The 24,478-nt window shown below is 35.7% G+C and overlaps 1 protein-coding gene across 9 annotated transcripts; it reads left to right on the plus strand.

Moving 5' to 3' along the window:
• The first annotated feature begins 26 nt into the window (after positions 1-26).
• ZNF207 (zinc finger protein 207) lies at positions 27-23,283 on the plus strand. Of its 9 annotated transcripts, XR_011493705.1 has the most exons (14): positions 36-232; positions 1,709-1,835; positions 5,819-5,957; positions 6,686-6,853; positions 6,985-7,060; positions 7,562-7,609; positions 8,677-8,747; positions 11,200-11,357; positions 12,410-12,502; positions 13,519-13,761; positions 14,371-14,530; positions 14,875-15,356; positions 18,140-18,194; positions 22,075-23,283. XR_011493705.1 is itself a non-coding variant. In XM_014862169.3 (12 exons), exons 1-12 carry the CDS (start codon positions 192-194, stop codon positions 15,033-15,035), a joined length of 1,488 nt encoding a protein of 495 aa, XP_014717655.1. In that variant the 5' UTR covers positions 27-191; the 3' UTR covers positions 15,036-15,617. The 9 variants fall into 9 exon arrangements, 8 of the variants coding, with proteins under 8 accessions (XP_014717655.1, XP_014717661.1, XP_014717657.1 ...); XM_014862169.3 differs by lacking the exons at positions 18,140-18,194; positions 22,075-23,283 and having other exon boundaries at positions 27-232; positions 6,683-6,853; positions 14,875-15,617; XM_014862171.3 differs by lacking the exons at positions 18,140-18,194; positions 22,075-23,283 and having other exon boundaries at positions 32-232; positions 14,875-15,617.
• Positions 23,284-24,478: the final 1,195 nt, after the last annotated feature.

A 24,478-nucleotide genomic window follows, 5' to 3' on the forward strand; every position in this document is an offset into this window, starting at 1 on the left:
TGCCCGGCCTGGCACCGCCTCCAGCCGCAGTGGCTGACGGGAGGCGGAGCAGCGAACGAGGGCGTCGGCCATTTTGTGCCTGTTTCCTGTGGGACGCGGCGGTGGCGGTTGGGTCTGAAGGGAGAGCGGTTTTGGCCTCGTTTTTCCTGTTCGTTTTCTCCTCCCTTTTACTTTGTCGGTAGAGCGCAGTCATGGGTCGCAAGAAGAAGAAGCAGCTGAAGCCGTGGTGCTGGTATCCTTTGTCAGTTGAAGTCGAGGCCAAGCGGGGGCGCCGGTTGGTGTTGACTGGGACGGGGAGGCCTGGCTTTGGCCTATGGCGGAGAGTGTCTGGGCTTTAGGCCTCGGCGTGGGTGGCTTGGTGGCTGGAGTCGGATTTGGGAAGGCTTCTCGGAAAATGGGGTCTTTACGGCGGGAGGCTCTGGCAGCTGTGGGTCGTGGGACTCCTTGGCTCAGGAGGAGCGTGCTTTGGCTCGAGCGTGGCCGGCTGGGAGCGGCCTGGACTCCTGCACCAAGGACAGTGTCCCCTAAGGAGCTCGGCCACGCTCCGTTGTTTTGGTGACTGTTCAACAAAGGGACTTTCTTCGAGTATAATACGCTGACTGACTCTGGAGGATTGGGGAAGAGCTTCCGGAGTCAGTCACCCACTTTTCCTGTTTTCTTGTGGAATCGGTGGTTTAGTAAAGGCTTAGGTTAGTCAACCCGGGTTTCGAGCTCCTTTTTTTTTTTTGGTGGTGGTTGGGGGAAGAACTATCTTCCGCGTCTCACCCGCTGTCGCCGTAACCTTCGAGAATCGTTCTCTTACGGGGTGGAGTTTCCTAGCTTTGTAAGACTCAAAAAAAAACACCACGTCTCTTATTACTTAATAAAGCGTGGCGTCCTTCTAATACTTTTTCCGGAAGCGTTAATACATTTGATGTGAAAATTGGTTTTACTTAGCGTTTCGTACCTGAAGCCGTTTTGTTACAGAACTGCATTTGTTTATCATATTTGAAAAACGGTAACGAGTTTTGTGATCTGCTTTTAGTGAGATCTGACTAGTGAGAGAAGAATTCTGGTTTTTTTCCCCCAGTGTAAGTTTGAATACATTCCTTGGCAGCATAAATTCATGCGGAATTGCCAACAACTTTATGGATTGTTCATATCTCGAGATTGTGACATTTTTATTCACCGTGAACTTATTCTTAGATTCTGAATAATATTAAAAATAATTCTTAAATTCTAAGTATTAGATAAATTCTTAAGTTAGGTAAATTCCAAGTATTAGGTAAACTCGATTATTTGTATCTTGTATCTAATGAATTCTGTCTTGACAGAAGCTTGGGGATTTTTTTTTTTTTTAAACATCGAACCCTTCCATTCTTCAGTGTGCGTTTGTAAACGTTCACATTGGACAAAAGGGAAGTTAATTTCACATAAATCTTTTTAACGCGGGAATTTGACAAAACTGTATTGCTGATTACTGAGATGTGTTTGTTTAGAGGTGGTGAAGAGAGATTATGGGCTTCCAGGAAATTGAAAATACTAAAATTAAGTGGCAAGTTAATCCTTATTTGTATAATAAATACCAAAAGCGCACTTTCTGTGGAGTCTCTTTTTGGTTTTAACTGTTCCCACGTTTTGTTGTTACCCGTATTCTTTCATCATAAGACCTTTTTTTATGGAGAGTGTCATTATTATGCTATTTTTGTACCTTAACAATGTTGATCAGGTATTGTAATAGAGATTTTGATGATGAGAAGATCCTTATACAGCACCAAAAAGCAAAGCATTTTAAATGCCATATATGTCATAAGAAATTGTACACGGGACCTGGTTTAGCTATTCATTGCATGCAGGTAAGGATTCTTCTTTTATGTTTAATTTTTGCCCCCTTGTAGTTTGAAAACAACATCAAAAAGAAATCTTGAATTTCTCTTTGACTGCTGTAGAGTCTTTTTGCTTATTGCAAAAGATCAGATAAGATGGCCAGTCAGCTTAATAAAAATTATTCTTTAGCCATGAAGAAGTTAAACAGTTGATTTTTTATGTTTAAAGAGAGTTTATATTGGTATTTATCTTTATTGATAATAGCTTTCATCTTAGAGTGGTGACAATTAGGTTGAGGTCACAAAATATTTACTCAGGACTTGGGTTAGAGAACAAGAATCAGTGATTTAAGTTTTTTGGGCAGTCTGACCAATTCTGATCACATAAGGATTGATACATAATTAGCTGCCATTACTCACTGCCTTCGAAGGATTTGTTATAGTCTGTGGCCTGGGGCTAGGCTTATTTCAGCAGTTTATTCCATGGACCTCTTTGGGAGCATTGTGTTTCATTTAATAATTTCTGGGTTTATTGAGTCCTTTCATTACTAGGTAGGGAGAACTTTGTAATTTATAGTTTTAAAGATCTCATAAGTACCTTTATGTCTCATTCAACATTGTTTCTTCTACTTTTGCCGATCCTAGAGCTGCCTGAATTTTTGCTTAATTGGACCCTAGAGAGATGTGAGATGAGCAAATCCCTACTCATTGGAGACTACTGTTGGTAGGAGGCAGGGAGGTAAATTGAAAAAAAACGTTGCTTCCCTAAGTTTAAAAATAAGTTTATATAGATCTTTGTCACTCCAATTATGTCAGTATAGCAGCAATTTAATATGAATTCAAAAATATTTGAAAACCTACTACATGCTAGACCCACAACTTTCCACTTTGGCAGTCACTAATTACATGTGACTATTTAAAAGAAAATTAACTTAAAAATTAAAAATTTAGTTCCTCGATCACATTATAGCCACATTTCCAGTGCTCAGTAGCCACGTGTGGCTGGTGGATAACTACTGTATTGTATAGTACAGGTACAGAATATTACCATTTATCCCAAAGTTTCTATGAGACAGCACTGTGCTAGATAAGGTTTTAGGCACTGAGTATATAGCAGTGAGTAAAACAAAATCACCATTGTGGAGGGTGGATTTATATTGTGGAGGAAAATAACCTGTAAATATTTAGTTTGTCTTATGGTAAAAAGTGATAGAACGAAAACTAGGTAGGGGGCATGGGGAGGACCACAAGGTAGTTAGGAAAGGCCTGAATGAGAAGCTGACATTTGAGCAGAGATCTGAAAGGAAGTGAGGGAGGGCTTCTAGGGAGCAACAAATGAAAGGCCCTCACGTCAGGATCCTGCTATGTTGAAGGAAAGGGCAGCACTGTGTTACTTTATATAGGGGGGCTTGCAGGCTATTGTAGGCCATTTTAATTCTGAATAAAATGTGAGGTTTGGATAAAGATATAACATGCTCAGTTATACTTTTTTAATGGATCATTTTGGCTTCAAGGTTGAGAATAGACAGCAGGGTTCAATGAGACCACTTAGGAGATTGGAATATTCTGGGCAAGAGATGATGGTGACAGAGACCAGAATTTGCTGATGAATTAGATGTGGAGTATGAGAGAAAGTGAGGAGTTAGGATTATCCGAAGGTTTTGGTCTGAGCAGTGTGAAAAATGAGCTCCCATATGCTGAGATGTGGAAACCTGCAGGAAGGATAGGCTTAGGGATGAGGATATCAAGATCATTTTATATTAATTTGGAGTGTGGGTTAGTTTTGAGAACGTCTGTTGGATATCCAGATGGAGATGTCATAAGGAGTTGGATCTACAAATCTGTAGTTCAGAGAGGTTGGAGCTGGAGATAGAAATTTGGAAGGATACAGTATAAGGATGGCTATTTTAAGCTATGAGACTAGTTGTTCTTTCTTCCAAGGGAGTAGAATATAGATAGAAAAGAAGTTCAAGGGCTCTGCCTTGGGCTGCTCCCAGCATTTAGAGGTCAGAAGATTAAAAGAAATCACTCAAGGAAATTGAAAAGATGGGAAAGCCAAGAGAGTAGTGCAGTGGAAGCCAAGTGAAGTGTTCAAGGAGTGAGTTATTTAACTAAGTCAAATGCTGGTGATAGGTCAAATAAGAATACTGATATTGGATTAATCAAAGTGTGGAGGTCATTGGTCACTTGCCAAGAGTGATTTCCTAGAATGAGGAGGATGAAAGCCTGGTTGGAGTGCTTTCAAGGAGAAAGTAGAAGTACTCTTTCAAGGAGTTGTACTATAGAGAAGAGCAGAGAAATGGAGTGGAAGCTGGAAGGAGATTAGGTGACTCTTAGTAACATCTTTAGTTGACTCAGTGCTTATATTTGTGTAGTCTTACTGTAATTTCACAGCAACCTGGGAGATAGGTATGGCAGTTAAATCAGACACATCCTCTAATTTTAAAGATGATAAATCTAGGACATTAGTAATTTAGAAGGTTCATCAGTGTTTGCTTCTGTCTTTTCAACCAAGACCATACCAACTTCTATTAGGCAAGATTCTAAGAAATCTAATTCTGGCTGTACCAGAATGTTGGGGGGATTTTAAGTAAATGATGTTATTTTTCTTCTCTTTGCAATACCTTTTAATTGATATATTTATTCTTGCCCTTACCACTTAGAAATGTAGTGAAGACTAGTTAATGTGAATGTAATTGTATTTCATTAAAGAACGTCTGAGTTAACTTTATCTGCATTAATCAAGAATAGTAACATACTCCAAAAAACTTAGGAAACAGGGTGATTAAGTGACTTGTTGAATAGCGTAAGGAACAGCTGTTGAAGATTAATCAGAAATTAAGATAGATTAACAATGACCTGCAAATCAAATTTCTGAATTTGGTTTGCAGGTCATTGTTTAAAATCTTTGTGATACATCTCTAAGAAGAAAGCACGTAGCTTTCTTTAATTACATTTCTATTCTTAAAAGAATGTGTCTTGGGAGAAAAGAAAAATTGAGTATTACTTGGATAAATATATCTAAGTCATTACTTCAGTCAGTGGTTCTCATGCTTGTGCAGTCATCAGAACCACCTGGAGGGCTTGTTAAAACACAGATTGCTGGCCCCACCTAAGAATTTCTGATTGAGTAGGGCTCAGGTGGGGCCTGAGAATTTTCATTTCTCATAAGCTTCCAGGAGATGCTAATAGTCTTAGGCAAAATACTTTGACATCCTTTAGCCTAAGTAAATGCCTTCTGCTGAAGAAACCAAGACTGGCAAGAGTTTTGCCATACTGGCAGAAGTTACCCATGTTTGAGGGTTAGAAACATTTGATCTGGCAAAAACCATACAGTGAAAAGAAAGTCCTACATTCCCAATGTTTTACAATAATGCCTCTTAAGAACTTACTTTTGTCTTTGTGACCTACCATACATGTTCAGAGATAGATGGTGACAGGATCACTACTGTGTCATTAAGTGCTTCGAGTAACTTAGTAGTTATGGGTAATGCTAATTTTAAATGTCACTTGTAGTTTGTAAACTACAGGCTTGTCTCAAAGTCCATTTTTGGAAAATTTATTCTAATTCTTAAGACTGTTTCATAAGCTTAATTCATAATTGAAACTTCTGAATTGAGTAGGACTGTTAGTTCATTGCTGATAATTCAATCAAGATTATATGGTAAACTTGAAATAATGTTTATTGAGCCTTTAGTATGTGTTAGACATCCTGCTAAGTGCTTTTTACATACACTATTTTACTTAATCCTAAAAACAACCGTATAATTTAGGTACTCCTGTTTGGGTGGAGGAAAATGAGGCATAGAGAGGTCAAAGGATTCACCCAATCTCACATAACTAATAAGCAGCAAAACTGGGAATTCAATCCAGATAGTCTCATTATAGAACCAATCATTCTCAACCATTTTACTAAGTGGTCTCTGAGTAATTTGAAATTGCTCTTTAAAAAACTTCTATGAGACGCTTTTGTCTATCTGATAGAAGTTTTGTTTTGTTTTTTTTTACGTTAGGTGCATAAAGAGACAATAGATGCTGTACCAAATGCAATACCTGGGAGAACAGACATAGAATTGGAAATATATGGTATGGAAGGTATTCCAGAAAAAGACATGGATGAAAGAAGACGACTTCTTGAACAGAAAACACAAGGTACATAGTAAGATGTATGCTTTCTGTCTTCATACGGCTTCGCGGGTGAGAGTATTACTACTATTTTCAAGTATAAATTTAATGGTTGATGTTAGATTTATTCAGAATTCCAATTTTGAGGTATTTTTTTTAACGTCTTATGTTTTAAAGTTGTATATTTGATTTGTATATATGTAATACCATCTGGATCGTTCCAAACCTTTTATTACATTTTTATTCATAATTGAATTCCAAGTGGAATTAATATATATTGAGGCCTTCGAAAATGAAGGCAGCTTGTTTTGATTTATATAAGCATTAATTGAAAGATTTTTTTTTTTTTAGTACTGTTATTTGATTTGGAATTTGAAGCCACATACTATCTGGGTGATAGAAGCTGTTATTTATTAACTGTGAAGTTTTTTGGTTTGAACGCATTACAGAGGGATATCCGTCAGACATCTGTGTCATAGTTTACCTTTTGGGTTGGAATGAAAGCTGTTTTTTAAAGTAAAACTGGACTTAGGATAATTGTTTTACTTGTCATAGACTAGGGGAAGGATGTCAACCTTCTTAATATAGATTGAAAAACGCATTTGAAGAGTGAAGAACAGTATTGACAGATTTTTGGGAAGAAAAATATCAGCTCATTGTACTGAAATAAGTTTTTTAAATGTTGAATGTCTTAAACTTGCTTTGTTTTTCTTTTTTTACTCTATGGGAAAAATTAATTAAAACTTTTTTAGCAGAGAGTCAAAAAAAGAAACAACAAGATGATTCTGATGAATATGATGATGATGACTCTGCAGCTTCAACTTCATTTCAGCCGCAGCCTGTTCAACCTCAACAGGGTTATATCCCCCCAATGGCACAGCCAGGACTACCACCAGTTCCGGGAGCGCCGGGAATGCCTCCAGGTAGCACATAAGGTTTCTTAAAATTTAGTATTTTTAGGACTTTGTTGGCATAGTGTAGAAGTATTAAATTCTTTCTCCTAACCCTCTAATATTAATTTGTGATTTTTTGGGGTTGAAATTCTTGTTTATAGGCATACCTCCATTAATGCCAGGTGTTCCTCCTCTGATGCCAGGAATGCCACCAGTTATGCCAGGCATGCCACCTGGGTAAGAAAACACTTTTAATTGGCTTGTGGGCTTGTGCCTAGTAATGATCTTTTCAGCTTGGGTGTTATTTGAATTAAATGTTACTTTGCATTTCTTTGTTTCTAAAAGGTATGGGCTCTATAAATATTAAATTTGTCTAATAAAGGCGTCTACCAATAAATTTAAGGAATATAAACTTGCCTCTGAAGAGAATAGATTTTCGGGTTTTAGGATGTTTGTAGGCAGCCATCTGCTTCAATTGCATCTGATGTAATTAAAGTAGTTGGTTGTAGATTTGAATTTCTGAGATTCAGAACTGTCCATGACACTTTGTAGTTGTGACAAGAAGCAAACTCTGTAAATGGTTTATTTGTCAAATCATCAAGAACTAAAATGAATATGAGGTGCTCGTGCCCATCACTTTTACTTAAATATTGTTGGATGTGAGAGGTATACAGTACACTTTCCCACTGTATTTTGAAAATCACAGTTAGATTTTGATTTTGTCATACATTTTCACAGATTGCATCATCAGAGAAAATACACCCAGTCATTTTGCGGTGAAAACATGTAAGCATCTCATTCATAATGTAATTCAGGAGGTATAATCATAATGTCATTTTTTTGTGTGTTTAATGGTATCTATTCAGTTGACTTCAGAAATTTTCTAACCTTCCTCACTGAAACTTCTAAAATTTACCAGGTGATTGACACAGATCTCTTAAAGGAGGGAAATAAAACATTTGTGAGGAAATAGTAATAGACCCATATAAATCATTTTTTGAATGTGCAGCTATTTTCCCCAAACTGCCAAATGTAATGGGACTTAGTAAAAAAAGGGTTGGTATTTAAGAAAGAATATATTTTCTTTTGCCAAATTACATGCTTTGTTATTGTGGAAGGTAATTGAATTCTCTTCTAATGAAATGTATGTAGGGAAATTAATCCTCTGATAAAAGTCCTAAATCAAGAATTGACAAACTTGTGATTTTTAAAGTGAATTGGACACTGATATTTGAAGGTGAGCTCTTTTAGGGGAAGGAAAATAAATATGGGTAGTTTTTAAGTCATGGTTTACTGTTAAGTAGCTATTCTAAATAAAAATTGGGCAATCTGAGTTTACTCTTAACTATTTTTAATTTTGGTGGTACTTTTCCCATGCCCCTCTAAAAGGAAATCTTACTCTACAGTGTACATTCAGTATTTTCCTTTTGAAAAATCTGATGACTCTAAAATAGAGATGTCTTTTATTTATATTCTGTATAGATATTTTCTGAGTGAGGCAAAAGGTGATTTTGCTTTCCACTTATATGTATTTTAGATGGGGTCTCCTGTATATAGTAAGGAGAGTATGATATTTGTTCTCATCAGTAACTTTAAATGTATTAAAATGTTCTGTCAACAAAGACTGAAATTTTTTCCCCCTTTTACTGGTAAACCCAGGAGGTTGTTGGTTTTTAGAGGATTGATTTTGATAGGATTGTTGTGTTCTGTGGTTTTTTCAGCTTGATTGATTTCAATGTTAGGGGTCAAATTCAAGTCTTTTATCTATTGTTTCAGGCTTTAGCCACAGTATTTTCTAATGGTTTATACTGTTAATTAACTTCAGTTGTTTCTTGAAATTTGCTTTCTAATAGAATGATGCCAATGGGTGGAATGATGCCACCTGGACCAGGAATACCACCTCTGATGCCTGGTATGCCACCAGGTATGAAATGTTGGACAGTTTCCTTTTTAATATGACCAGCATGCTTTATTGTTAAGTCTTTCAGACAATAGATTTGTGGGCATTGTTGCAATGTAGTTTTAAAATTTCCCTAAGTTGATGACAACTTTTTAAAATTACTGTGAGGGGTCAGCCCAGTGGCACAGTGGTTAAGTGCACACATTCTGCTTCAGGAGCCCGGAGTTCGCCAGTTTGGATCCCAGCTGTGGACCTACACACTGCTTGTCAAGCCATGCTGTGGCAGGCGTCCCACATATAAAGTAGAGGAAGATGGGCACGGATGTTAGCTCAGGGCCAGTCTTCCTCAGCAAAAAGAGGAGGATTGGTGGCAGATGTTCGCTCAGGGCTAATCTTCCTCCAAAAAAAAAAAAATTACTGTGAGAAGTGTTATGATGGACCCTTTTTGTGAGTTTTGAAGTACATTGTCAGAATAAATAGTAGGCTTCAAAGCAGCCAAAATTAGTGGTCTAGGCATTGAAGCTCACATACTTAAGAGTGATTGTATTTGTTAGGAATATTTTAGACGAGCAGTGGAGACTATTTTAGCAAGTAATAGAGAAATCCAACGAACTGTATTAAACAGTGTAGACATTTATCTCACTCAAGAAAAAGAAAAGTGGTAGATTCAGTGGCTCCGTGATATCAAGAACTCATGCGTTTTAGATTTTCCCCTTTGGTAACTTTAGCTTTCTCCCTCAGACATGTCACTCAGTGGTTGCAAGATGACTCAGGCACAAAGGGGTGTCAGCAGCAATGTGCTCTCCTTTTTCTTTTATTGGGGAGAAAAATAACTTTCCCAGAAGCTCCTTACATATTGCCAGAAATAGGTCTAATGGAGCCTTTAGCTGAAAGGGAGCCTGGAAAATGAACTACGATCATGTGGTGCGTAGTGATGTTTTAGTCAACGACGGATACTAAAAGATTTAGTACCATATAGCCTAGGTGTGTAGTAGGCTATACCTTCTAGGTTTGTCTAAGTACTGTGGAGAAGGAAGAAATTTTTCTCTACCCTTCTAGGTTCTTCTGGCTGGTCTAAGAACTAAGTTGACGTAAGACAAATTAACAGGAGAAAAAGAAAAGTTTAATAACGTATACATGGGAGAAACCCAGGAAAACCGAATAATTCAATAAAATGGCCGAAACCCTCACTTTAAATAGCATCCTCAGCTGACGACAAAAGATAGTGTTGAGGGTGGGGGCAGTCAGGGCCTTTGAAGGACAGAAAGGCAATTCACAGGTAGGCAAAAAGGAGCAAACATTTGGAAAACAAGTGTTTGGCCATTTGGAAACAGAAGAACACAGGGAAGCACAACTAACAGGCTTTTCTAGGTTCCTCCCTGTTTACCACCTAGTTCATGTTATGCTGAGGTGATAGGTTGCTTCCCAAGACAGGTTTTTTAAATCTATATTCTTTTAGGCTGTTGAGGGGGAGGTAATAAAAACTTTGAGTCTTTTGTTTCTTAAAAATGATCAGCCTAAAATAATCATGTTAGAGATGACACACTTTGGGGTGGCAGATTTTATTCCCCTTCAGTATGGTCTATGATGTTCCCACAACAAATTTCTCGGAATGTGTCCTTGTCATTGAGTGAGGCATGACTCTATATTGACTTTTTAGCCTATAATGTAGGGAAATGGATTTGTTTAGCCAAGTAGTGTGCCTCTAATAAGAGTCCTTCATGAACTGCCTTGCTTTTTATGCTTAATAATCCTAACAAGTTTGGTTTGCAATCCATAGCAGATTTAGAAGTACTCAAGTGACAGTTGATGTAAGAAGGCACAGGAAAAATAAAGCAGAAGCAAAATTTGAATCATTGCCAGTGCAGCCATTAATTTTAGGCAACAGCTCCACATACATTATGCTCTGAGATAGTTTAGGCATTTAAAGGAATATAGAATAATAACTGATGTTCATTTGATAATGTGAAGTTGGTAAAAGTTTTCCATTATGTTGAGGAAGTTTAAAGAATGCACTAATGCATTTTAGGAAAATTTATTTAAAGTGTCTAAGGAATAACATAGTTTTCTGGGAGAATTTTTATGGGTATATGACTTAGCAAAGTTTTCACTGTAATTTGCATTAGAGTTCAGAGAACATCTGTTAGATGATTGAGATAATTCTCTTATATGTTTCAAAGTTTGCTGAATCAGTAATATCAATAATTACTGCTTTGCCCATATGCAAGGTCTCTAGTGGTATCTTTCACTTGCCAAAATTCGGGAGGTACGCAGAGACATGGAAAGTTTGAGGCAATATTGTTCAAGGGCAAGTGCCTGATTTCTTTGGACTTCATTAGTTCAGCAATCAATAGTAACTTTGTAGTACAGAAGCATTTTTAATATGGTATGTTTTAACCACAAAGTTTTGGGAAAATATTTTTTCTGAACTAAATGTTTGGACAACTGGGGCCCCCTCAACATTTCTTCCCTACAGGTATGCCCCCTCCTGTTCCACGTCCTGGAATTCCTCCAATGACTCAAGCACAGGCTGTTTCAGCACCAGGTATTCTTAATAGACCACCTGCACCAACAGCAACAGTTCCTGCTCCGCAGCCTCCAGTTACTAAGCCTCTTTTCCCCAGTGCTGGACAGGTAAGGTGAAGTTTCTGAAAAGGAGTGTACTTATATGTAAAGGTAAAATGCAGTTGTTAGGGAAATCTTTGAAATTGTTGTAGTCAGTTTTTTTTTTTTTTTTTAATCTTTTTAATATATTAAATATACAATGAGGTGGCCTGTTTTCTTCCATGTTTTATTGATTTCCTCATAAAAGATTGGCTGGAGCCCAGAGATAGTGTAGTATGATATTTTTTTCATAGCTGTGGTTATTTTTAGCTTTAGTTAGAAATGGAAGTTTAATTTTTGGTACTTAGACATGGTAATGTTTAGAGAGCCTCCTTCACCTGTTGAACTATGAGTAGAATGAAACCAAAGCCAAAGACGAAAATCCTAAGATCTTAGCAAATCATTTGTTGGGCTCTTCCTCTAGCGTAGAACTCTAATTCCTACTGATCTGGTCTTTTCAGAACTCGGAAAAGTTGCTTCTGTTATATAATGTATATAATGATTGTTACCTTTTCCTTTTTTCAGATTCATTCAGAATTAAGAATAAGATGTGTGTTTTTTCTTTTTCACTTTAAAATTATCTGTTAGATGTTTTCTTTTTTCAATTCTTTTTTCTGTTTGTGGTTGCTGAATTAAAAGCATTACCTTAAGTGCCCTTGAAGCACATTAACTTATGTTTTTGAGGTGGGTGGGGATTTTGTTTATTGGGAGATGTTAAACTTTTGGCAAAAATCTTTTGTAGAGTCATTGTTAGAGAATTGGATTGAAGTGTCATTTGCATCCTTATTTTTAGTCTGTCATTTTTTAAATATCACACTACAAAACAAAATTGAGTTTCTGAAAAGAAACTGGTTAACTAGGTTTATTGGTGTGGAATTAAAAATTTTTTTTGAGGCTCATACTGTCACTTTGTGTATCTTAAATTCATTAACTGCCTGCCTCTTAAAATAAATCAGTTTTGATTGCATTATATTTTGTGTTTACAAAAATGCAATCTATACTGAAAAAAAAGTCTACCACATGGCTTATTTTTACCCATTTGTTTGGAGACTTTTCATTGTTTCCTTTCTTTTATGCTACAGATGGGGACACCTGTAACAAGCTCAAGTACAGCTTCATCCAATTCAGAAAGTCTGTCTGCATCTTCTAAAGCTCTGTTTCCTAGCACAGCACAAGTACGCAGGAAGTTGCAGTTTAAAATTGTTAAAATGGCTTTATAACTTAACCCTTTGGACCCTACTTAAAACTAAATGTTTTCCCAAAAATATGTTATGTTTAATTTTTTTAAGTGACATTAATGATATATAAATCAATAGTATTTAAAAATTTGATTTCACACTAATAGAAAAAAAATGTACCCCAAACTCCTATGGTTCTAAAGGGTTAAAAGCATGTAAGCAGTAAATGCATTGTAGTGGCCAATGGTTAGCCTGATGCATGATTAAGCTGTTTTGATTTATGCTGTTTAATCTAATGCATCACATGTAATGTAAGGAAATTTAGTGCTCTGCATTTGATTCTAAAGTTGGCCTAGTCTACGTTTCACATGTTTGATATTATGAAAAGTAACATTTATTATTGGTAACTTTTTACTTAAAAGGTCCTACCAAACTCTTTTGTCCATGATAATCATCCAGCCATTGTTAATTGGGAGGGCATTGTATTATATAAAGAATACTTCTGAAGGACATACCTTTAATGTGTCACCATTGATATTAATTGTTCGTGTTATGCTTAATACTGGAATTTATCCAAGCATTTATATTCTGTAATTTCTAACTTTTTTTTTTTTGAGCTGCTTGGCGGTTTTGTTATTTTAAACAACTAATTTAGAATAGCAAAATTAGAATATATGCTATTCCATTTTATGATACTATATTTCATCGATCTGGAATAAATACAAAACTTCGTAAATTAATTAATTTGGAGTGAGGAAGTAGATGAGAAGTTATATATGTGGTCTTGTTTCTTGTCTCCACTGCTGTGTTTTGGATGTGACTTTGATTCAGCATCTTTTGTTATGTTATCCTAAATTTTGTGGAGCATTTATCCTGCTGATTTTGTTTTAATTTCATTATAAGTTTGATTCTTTATTAAATGTTGGTGTCTTAGTTTTAAGTTAAATTGGTAGTAGATGTACTCAACAATTTTGGGTTTTGAAGTTTGATTGATGAAGGATTGTGTTTTACAGGCTCAGGCAGCTGTGCAAGGACCTGTTGGTACAGATTTCAAGCCCTTAAATAGTACCCCTGCGACAACTACAGAACCCCCAAAGCCTACATTCCCTGCTTATACACAGTCTACCGCTTCAACCACTAGTACAACAAATAGCACTGCAGCTAAGCCAGCGGCTTCAATAACAAGTAAGCCTGCTACACTTACAACAACCAGTGCAACCAGTAAGTTGATCCATCCAGATGAGGATATATCACTGGTAAGTTGTTTATAGTTTTTTACTAGCAGAGTTTGCTTGAATACCATTGTAGCACCTTGTCCACTTGAAAAGTGTTAGTGTACACTGATGGTCTTACGATCTGATTTAATGCTTACTAAGTGGCTTTTACCATTCTGAGTTTTAAGAACCACAAAATAAAGTGAATGTTGCACGTTTTGCTCTTAGATGCGTTCCCTCCTTTTCCCCTCCAGAGTATTTCTAAAAGAAGACAATAAGTTGGGTTTCTACTCTCTTAAAAATCATTTTAGTTAGACGTAAATTTGCATAAGTCAATTGAAGAAACAGTTTAGTGTGAGGTAGAATCTGCAGGTCCCTCAAAGCCCATATGCCTTCTTCTCTAGACAGTTTCTTACTGAAGCAATTTAAATTCCTGGAAAGTTGTTGGCATGCTTCAAATATAAAAATAGGTGAAGTTTTCTTAAGGCATCGAGATTTTAAGTAGTTGGACTAGTTTGTGGGGCAAAAGTAATTGGTTGGTGTAAGAGTACATTTTTTAAAAAATTATAAATAAGATTTTAGATGCTTGCCTTTGTGCTTAATGAATCTCTGCATTCAAGTGTTTAACATTGTGCTTATTTTTATTTCTAGGAAGAGAGAAGGGCACAGTTACCTAAATATCAACGTAATCTTCCTCGACCAGGACAGGCTCCCATTGGTAATCCACCGGTTGGACCAATTGGAGGTATGATGCCACCACAGCCAGGCATCCCACAGCAGCAAGGAATGAGACCCCCAATGCCGCCTCATGGTATTCCTCTTTTTGTGTTTCTTGTATTTAGTGGATTTTTTAGTACAGTCATGTGCTGCATAACAATAGACTGCATATTTGACGATTGTCCCATAAAATTATTACCCTATAACCTTGGTGTATAGTAGGCTATACCATCTAGGTTTATGTAAGTACACTCTGTGGTGTATGCGTGATGCCAGAATTGCCTAATGATGCATTTCTCAGAATATATCTGCATCGTTAAGTGACACATGACTGTATACACATAAAATGTTAAATTTAGCTGCAAAATACATTGTATTTAAAAGTACCCTATATAGTTCAACTCAATCTCTTTTTTGTGTCTTAAATGTGTTTTTTAGGTCAGTATGGTGGTCATCATCAAGGCATGCCAGGTTACCTTCCTGGTGCTATGCCGCCATATGGGCAGGGACCGCCAATGGTGCCCCCTTACCAAGGTGGGCCTCCTCGACCTCCGATGGGAATGAGACCTCCTGTAATGTCGCAAGGTGGCCGTTACTGATCTTACTTCATCCAGTCTAATAGGTTTGGAGATTAAACCTTTTCTCAACTTGTGCTGTTTATATAGCCAAGCTTCCGTCAATAAGGCTTCATTGTGACTTTAACAAACATTATCTTCCCACATACCAGGAACTATTGGACATTTATTTACATGGGAAAAATTATTTGGAATAATAAAGCAGGAATTTTCCTGAAGTTGCAATTTATACTGTATGGCTTCTTTTTCATGTTTCATCTAGGTTTTTAGAAGTGAAGTATAGTAAATTTGGTTCGTTATATTGTGAAGGCGCTGGAATTACATGAACATACCACCTTAATAAAGGCAAGTTCTGTAAGCTTACATTGCTATTTGTAAAGTTATGCCTTCACAGCATTTCAGATGCTGTTGGACTTCATGTCCCCAACCTAGCTTGGTGAGGGCTGTAACTGTTTCCAAGTACCTGTACATTGGAAGTCTGAATGTGTAACAATATTTAATGTATTTAGAATTCCTCATGTTGCAGGGTTTAAGAAATCTGACCCACTAAGGTCATGTGACATTTTCTGTACTGTTAAACTTCATTGTAATAAAATGAGAGAAAAATTCATGCCTTTTTATTCATAACCCAGCTGTGGACCACTGCCTGAAAGGTTTGTACAGATGCATGCCACAGTAGATGTCCACATAATAAAATTCATAGTTACCAATGCAGTTTTGACATGTCATTGGATTCTGTCTTTGAATTGTAGGTTGTTCCTTAGCTGCATGTTTTAAACTGGACAGTATATATAGAATGGTATGTTAGTGCTTCAGTTAACAGAAAAACTTAGATACATATGAGTCATTACATAATGGGTGTGAAATCTTTATATTGTGTCACCTTTCTGCCCCCCTTAATATCAATACATGTTACCTGTCATAGACATTTAGAATATAAATGTTAATATTCCCTCCTTCCTGCTGATGAAGTTTAGAGCCTAGTGCCAGACCCATTCATTTCCTTCTGATTATTTTTGAGACTACAGTACTGCCTGGACCTCAGAAGCTTTTTAAGGTGCAAACTTCTAGAAGCTTAGGTGCATGCAGTAATAGCGTTTTGTGCTGTTAATGGGTTGGTATATATTCTAAGTGTAATGACAAGGATCTAAATGCCTGTATTAGGATGGATAAGAGATGGCTTTGAAATTTTTAACTTTATCTTCTTGGAAGATTACATAATTTCTTTGATTAGTTCGCTACCTTCTGTTATTATTAAGCCTAAGTGGCTTTGCTGTTAACATTTTCATCCTTGGAAATTTGAATGTTACTGTGTTCCTATGGAGAACTTTTCTGTAGAGATGACTGCTATTATTCAGTATCTTGTGTTGGCAAGTCTCTTATAATAATAATAGCTCTTGTTGATCTTTTTCTGACATCCATGTTTTTGATCTTTCCTTTGCAGAGTAGTATTATGGTTAAGTATCAAATGACCTGTACAAAGTGTAATTATTAATATAATGAACTCAAGTTTTTCCTCAATATAAAGTTTAGACTTCTAAGAAAATGGTAACATTTCTTTATAACGTCTATGTGAAGGTGTAGATGGAAGACATAAAATCTGAAGTTTGGTTTTAAAAAAACAAGATTTTAACCTTATAGGAAAATAATGAAAAATGTTTTAACCATCATAAAAAAGTCTGTATTTAAGTGACAAGTAAAAGTCATTGATTTAAACAAAACATTGCAAGTATTATAAAGCTCAGTGCTGTTTTAAATCTGATATTTTGCTCCGGTGGTTTTATAGCTCCTGTGCTGTGGTACTGTTGAGATTCAAAATATTCCATAGCTTGAAAAGGTGGCATCCATGTGTCACCAAGAATCATTTCTTCCTTCTGCCAGCAGCCAAGTCCCATACGCCTTTCTCCACCAAATGCCTGCCTACCTAAATAGTTTTGGAATTAATACACACTTCTTAGATTTGACAACACATTTATCATACTGCCAAGGAAAAGCCTGTGTTGAAAATATTTAAGGTAAACATGACATGATTAAATTTAGGATGATTAAATAGCAAGTGTTCTCCCAAACCAGATGTCTCTCAAGCATTTCATGTACAGGCATATCAGCAAACTACAAATGTATTAGTAGTGTTTTCAGAAATTGTGCGCATCTTCATTTGCATTTAATGCAAAGAGAACAGATTTTTTATATCAAGCTTTGTTGCTTTCTGAGGTCGGAAGGGAGAAAACACTACTTTTAAGTAAGTGAGAGCATTCCTATTAAAAGTTAATTCAAAGTGTTATGGATGGCGCTTAAAAAGCAAGCACATCTCGTATTTTGGAGATGTATGGCTCAGGTGGTGCCCATTTCGTACGTTCAAAGTGTAGTTTGTGCATGCATCAGAGCATAATTAAGCTTCTAGAAAATATCGTTTACCTAACTGCTTCTGGGGTCCATAGTGTGGTTCAATCATGAGTGAAACAAATTATGTTGAACTAACTCTTACTTTGACTTATGCTTCCTTAAATAATAGATGAAGTTGAGTTGAAGTAGACTTCAGCTGCCCTCACAGAAGACAACTTTTGGGATTTGATGTATTTAAGGCAGGCCTTGTGATTGCTGTAATTAGGGAAGTTGTAAGATTAATGGGGCTGCCAGCTTTGGCTCTACCTTCCATCCACTCCTATATCACCTTTTTTAAAAAAAGAAAAACGTAAACATTTTGTCTGGCACTAGTTTCTACTGTAGAAATTTTACTGCTGTTTGACAGTAACAAGACCAGCAGGTGAGGATCAACTTTTTAGTGGCTGCTGGAGTTATCATTTGACTTGACTACTTATTGTTTTAATAATCTCTCACACATTTACTATGAGGAATGGGGGAAAAAACCCCACTGTACTCCATTCCACTGATCAAGTTACATATTGAACTTAAAACTCAGCTTAAACTTAGTTGTTTGCTGGGAGATCCCCAACAAAATAAGTATGGGCTCAGAATGGGATTATAGTGAACAGTAGTTTTTTTTTTTAAAAAAAGAGCTGCTCTTTTTTCCTTTGCTTGCTTAATCATTGGGATTTTTTTAATGCATGTCTTTTAAATTAATTGGGTAATGTTTTTCTAAAATTAAAATTTTCTTCTTCCTATAGCCCTGCCATAGGACAGACTGAGGCTGAGTCTCAGTGTTGCCCTGTTCAGTCTGAGGCAAGTGGGATTTATTTTATTCCTTATAGGGGCTTTCACAGCTTTATGGCTGTTGGATATTTATGTCCCCAAACTTGCAGCAAGTTTGGTGAAGGCCCCTAAATTTAATTAAACTTAGGATTTTTATACTCTTTTGGCAGAGAAGGCTCTATATTAATATTCACGTTTGACTGTGGTGTTAATAAATATTTTATATATATAATTTTGTGTAATTTACTTTGTGTTGCGTAATATTTAACGGCCTCAGTAAAGCTGGTATTACTATATTGAACTTAAGAAAATCGACAAAATTTGACATTCTTGATTTGGAGGCATGAAATATTTCATTCAAATTTTCCACTTCACTTTTAGGAAAATCTTACTGGTTATTTTCTCCTCAAACTATTAAATTTAACTTCAAGGATAAGTTTAATCATTGGAAATGCCACTGGATACTGAAATCTGCATTCTTAATCCCAAAGTTATGCATTGAACATTAAGGTTGAAAAGTCATCTGGAAATGCTTATGATTTTTGATATTTTCAAACCTCACCACATTAGAGCAAATGTTAATGTAGAGCCCTGTGAAGAGTGGGAAGGTTGTGTGTGTGTGGTATGTATGTGTATACACTACACATTTGAGATAAAAGAGTTTGGGTATTACCGACCTGAGAGTGGCTAGATTACTAATTTTCAGGTAGCCAAACTGAAATTTGGATCCGTTTGTGGTAAAGTTAGTCTTTTGAACCTATGGTTTTGAAACGATTTTGAGGTTCATTTTCAGCCCTATTGAACAATATTTTATGCAGTATGCACACATGCAAACTATCCACGTTTGTTTCCAACTAAAATTTTCTTTTATTTGGTGAGAAAATTGTGTGTATGTTATAGGGGATAAAGAGGGAACTGGAAGACAGGCCAAAACATATACCTGGATTATTTTTGTTTTTTCCTGTGTTTAAGTCATCGTTCTACTCAGATAGCATTTTCTGCTGAACAAACAGTAACAAGTAACATACTACAACATTTAGCAATCCAAGGATTGTGTTTCTTTGTGGTTTTAATTTTTGGAAACATAAAAAACATGCAGTAAATAAATTCCAAATTTTCACCTGTTTGATTAGAACATGTTTTTCTCTGTAACTGAATCATGGAAAAATATTTTAATGTTTGAAAAAACAATTTTGTCACAACAAAAATACTCTATTGGGATATTTTATAACCGACTCAGTAATTACACCTTTTCTGTGCACCCACCATCCCCCAATATACTGAAATATTTAAGAGTGAAGCTGCTTGTCCTAATTCTGATAGTGATAATTGAAATATTATAACTGAAATAGGCTCTTACATAACTTGAGTACTGGAGGTGGGAGGGATTTTCTAAGGGTGGCATAATTTGTTGAAGGTGATATAGATACCTAATTTAAAATGTAGTTTCTTTGATATATCTGTAGTTCTGTGACTCAGACAAATATGATTTTGAGGATTACATAACTTTTGGGTATCTGTTATGTCCACTGGCAAAACTTGGTAAATGAAAAGAAATGTTGAAGTCACTTCTTTACTGAGATAAAATTTTGTTTGAGTAGACTGACATTTGTATTGGTTAGGGATTAGAAATAATATTAAACATGTACCCTAAAATTGTATATAAATCAGGTATGTCTTTTTGAAAAGGTAGTAGTCACCGACCTAATATTGAATAATTTTTGTATGTTATTCTGAAATGAAACTGTTTTCTCTTACTGTGTCTTTTATGGAAAAGTCTTCTAAAACAAGGGATTCAGGTATAAGACTATTGATTATAGGGCAGGTTTTTGTAAGTAAACATTACCCCAATTACACTTCTGCTAGCTGTCTCATGACTTGAATAGTAGTGAAGGTTACTCTCCCCCCCCTCAGTATTTTCTTTTCTGTCATCCGAATCATTTTAATAAATAACCTTTTGTTTTTATAGTGCAGAAATCATCTAACTTTTCTGTGTGATATTTCTTGGCAAAATAAGAAACACTTAGGTTAATGATGTATATAGTGTCGTGTACATAGTGGATATTCACAATTTTATAATAACGTTGCATTTTCAGAACTATACTTTTAATGTCTTGGCTCTTAGGCATCCCTTATTATGGATCTAATTCAAACTAATGCATAGGAAATGGAGAAGGTGGAACTTCAGTTTGAGTTCCCTAATACTTTAAATATTTCCAACTTTTCCTAGTGTTTTCATGTTCCTACTTGGCATTGTTGTTGGGAAATAAGTTTGAAAGTAGCATTTTTAAAAAACTAGATTTCTTCAGTAAGCCTCAGAAGAGAATTGCTTTTTTAAGCATGTTTTTTTGTTTGTTGCTTTTTTTTGTTCTGGGCTTTGTGCATTCTTATATAATAATTTGGCAGTACAAAAGGAAGAACTTTTCATTTTCTTCCCAACTGCAGAAAAATAATACCTTGAAACCATATTAGTTTGACATTTTTGAATCCTCTCTTATTCAGTTAATCTCTCAGGGAAAATATTTCTATTTTACTAAGCAGGACATAGAAGTCAGATTAAGGCAGAAATTGGAGACCCAAAGGAGATCTTCACTGAAGCTAATTTGAACTATTTCTATTTGAAGCAAATTGAACACTATTATAAATCGAGACTGGTTCATGATTAGGTTATTTAGGAAGCTTATAATCACCAGCTATATTATGAAAATATGTTTGTGTAAATTTTTAATTTTGATCAAATTAACTGCAGAGAAGATACATGTGAGTAAACTATTTTAACGATTGATTACTTGGACCCCACCCATTAATTCTAAATGCTGTAATGGTGTATAAAGTTGTGATATGGCACAGCTTCAGTAATGTTTTGTGTGTTTGGTGATGGGTTTTGTAATGCTATGTTTATAAAAAGGTGAAGTCCTGTATTGGAATTCTCCAAACCCTGTGGCATTCTGTGTGTGGGGTTTTCTTTTTACTATTAAAGAATCTGTATGCCTTCACCTTTTGTTAAATTTGAGGAACTGTCAATGAAATTCATTGATGTCCAACTTGGATAAAAGTGAAGAATGGTGTTTCCCCAGGTTACTACACACGGACCAATAGTGATTATTTGGGAGAGAGGCCATTGTAGTGTTTAGACTTAAGAACCTTAAATGTAATGAAAGGTAACAGCATCCCTGCTCTTGGTTTGCATTTGTTACTAAGGTTTAACTGAATCATTTATTATAATGTAGCTCATTCTTAACATTTTATTCATATATGGTTCAGCAGTTAACCAGAGATGGAAATAAACTAGATTGCAGCATCATTTGCCTGTGTCTACTAATAAGGCAAGGCTACTTTACCCAAGTGGACCAAGGGAAGAGTTTATTAAAGTTTCTGTAAGTTTGAGTTAGAAAAATATGGGGCATCTAGTTATTGAGCAAGCCTGCCTTTTAGCTAATAGCTTATTAGTGTACTTAGAAGAGAAGCAATAGAATTTACTTTTCAGCCCTTGTTTTTAAAATTGAAAATCTCTAACATAAGAAAATTAAATCAGGTTTTGAAAATTGAATTAAAAATTCCTTGCCTCTATGGAGTGTGTCTACATGTATTTAGAAATTATCATGTTTAAGAGATTTTTTCTTAGCCGTATGCCCCGTTTTTAAGTTTAACCAAAATTTCCATGTAATACGCATTGGAATACATATTTTATTTAAATTCAGAGTTGTCCAAAAGATATATAGTGTTGTTAACCTCATTCTCATAAGGTCACTCTAAATTTAATAGCCAATGTAAGGTAACTTTTCTAAGACTTAGGGAAAATTTTTTAAATGTATTATTGTCAGGCTCTGAGGAAATTTAATGCACATTGACTTTTTAAACTATGGATTGAACTCCTCAGTTTAATACAATTTGTGTTTTTGTTAACTAGCAGCAGAATTTCAGCATTTGCTACTTACTGGTAGAGAAGAAAAATCCCACAGCCCTGCCAGTACAGGTTAGTTTAATCTGTAAGTACCTGATGTTCCTATTTTTTCAAACATATCCATATAACCCACACAAGGAAGAAAGCTGTGCAGTTACTTAAATGTGAGTATAACTGATAGATCCATTGGACACTTTCAAACACTCAGTACTTGGGCCAAAGAGGCTCTAGGTTTGCCAACCTTAGTTGTAATAAAGGTGTAATAACTGCTCCTTTATTATCTGGTTGTAGTTGAACCTAAGTAGTTTTGTTGTACATAAAAGGAAAAGATAGTGAAAGTTTCGATTGGCTATATTCTCATGTTGCTATATCATGATATGGAGGGCAGGGCTTTGGGTCCAGGGCCTTTTACTTAACCTAAGCCACTCCATGGTGGTACTCGTTTGCCTTTTAGCTTTTTACAGTAGGAATCAACCTAAGAAAAAAGTCAAGTTTCTTCACCTCTAGCAATGCTAAATGGTCTGCAGTCATAAGCTAGAAAATGTTTTTATACTGCTTTTTTGTTCTTACATGTTTTTAGTAACTCTTACTGTAAATAAATACTCATTTCCTTCATCTTTTTTGTAATCTATGACCTATTCTGTTGGTACACCACCACCTCGGGTTCATTTTACTTGGAACTAAGAATAACCTTACTTTTTAATATTCAAATGAAAGCTGACTACCCATCAAGAAATCTAGACAGATTCTTCATTTATTTCTTTTTAGGGGCAGTGGGGATGTAATGGGTTGTGAAAGATACCTTAAAGTTTTTGTTACTATTTTAAGTGGTTCTACCAGAGGTCATTGTCTTGAGCCATTCTTGAGAGATTTCCTTTAACCTTTAAATATTGTGCTTTTATGTTGATAAAAATTTAAAACACTGAAGAGAAGACTAAAGCATGTATGATTTAGTTTATACAAGCCTGAACCATCCTTCCAATCTGTAACACTGACTAGGATGCATGGCTTCCTCCTTTTCACTTTAAGTGTAATAATGATGTCTACTTTGAGACTATCTATAAAACTAGCTGATCTTGTACTCCTGTTAAACTGGGCTGGTGATTATCAACTGAAAACAGTTATCCTAACATTATTTTATATGAAAGTCATGTGTTCAGTTAAACTTTTAAAACTTGATTTATCAACTGATAATAAAATATATTTTACAAGATATCCACTTGTTTTTTAATATAATATTGCTTAAGGGGTTGAGTTTCCATTGCCTTTCACAGTTTAATCTGTATAAGAAATGGCGTAGATACAGTGGAAATGGTTTTCCTTAAAACCATCTCTTTAAAGCTGCCTTTCTGGTGAGTACTATTTTATACTTTTATATATCATAATTTTTCCTCTTAAATTTAACTGAAACGGGACACTTTGATCAAAGAAATGAACAATCTGAATTTCTATACTCTTTAGATATTACCTGAATCAAATATTAATAAGGTGCTTATTTTACCTTGTGACATTTCCCTGATAATCTGGGTTCACTTTTTTCCTCACAGTCACTTAATAGACTATAACTGCAAAAACTTCACATAAGTTATTTCCTTTTGGTGAGATGGAAGAAATATTTTTACTTAAAACTAACTAGCATTTAAATTTATTTATTATTATTTTTTTGGTGAGAAAGATTGGCCCTGAGCTAACATCTGTTGCCTGTCTTCCTCTTGTTTTTTGCTCCTCAAAGCCCCAGTATACATAGTTGTATATCCTAGTTGTAAGTTCTACTACTTCTATGTGGGATGTTGCCACTGCATGGCTTGATGAACAGTGAGTAGGTCCGTGCCCAGGATCGGAACTGGCGAACCCTGGCCGCTGAAGTGGAGCGTGTGAACTTAACCACTCCGCCACGAGCCTGGCCCCCAAATTTGTTTTTTCAAGCCCAAAGTTTTCTTTTTAGTTGACAGCTAAAAGTTTTTTCTCGATGCTTTTGGTTCCAACGTTGCATAGGCGTAAAATTAAAATACCAGAATTTCTCTGTTGTTTTTGGCTGCTGTTGCAGTGATTCATAAGCAGTTAAGCTGAGGGTAGGGTTGAAGGAGGGCTTGCTAATTGATCATGCAGACTAATTGCTTACAGGATTCTCTTTGAGTGAGGCTTGAAAATTTCAAGTGTATTCTTAAATCACTCTAACCCTGCATGAAAAATTTGGATTAGAAATACTGATTTCTGGGACTGTGTTCCAGTGAAAACTAGCCTCTGAGTATATTTCTAATTACTTTTTGCCCTGTTTAATACCTTCCCTCAGTGTGACACTTGTATTTTTTCCTTCCAGTTTTTAGCCACATCCTAGCTACTGTCGGTATATGCTAAGGATGTTTTCACATTGTGATTCCTGCTGTGATCTTTGTACACCAATAATAAA

This window comes from Equus asinus, chromosome 13 (assembly GCF_041296235.1).
Source record: "Equus asinus isolate D_3611 breed Donkey chromosome 13, EquAss-T2T_v2, whole genome shotgun sequence".
In the NCBI taxonomy this organism is placed as follows: domain Eukaryota; kingdom Metazoa; phylum Chordata; class Mammalia; order Perissodactyla; family Equidae; genus Equus; species Equus asinus.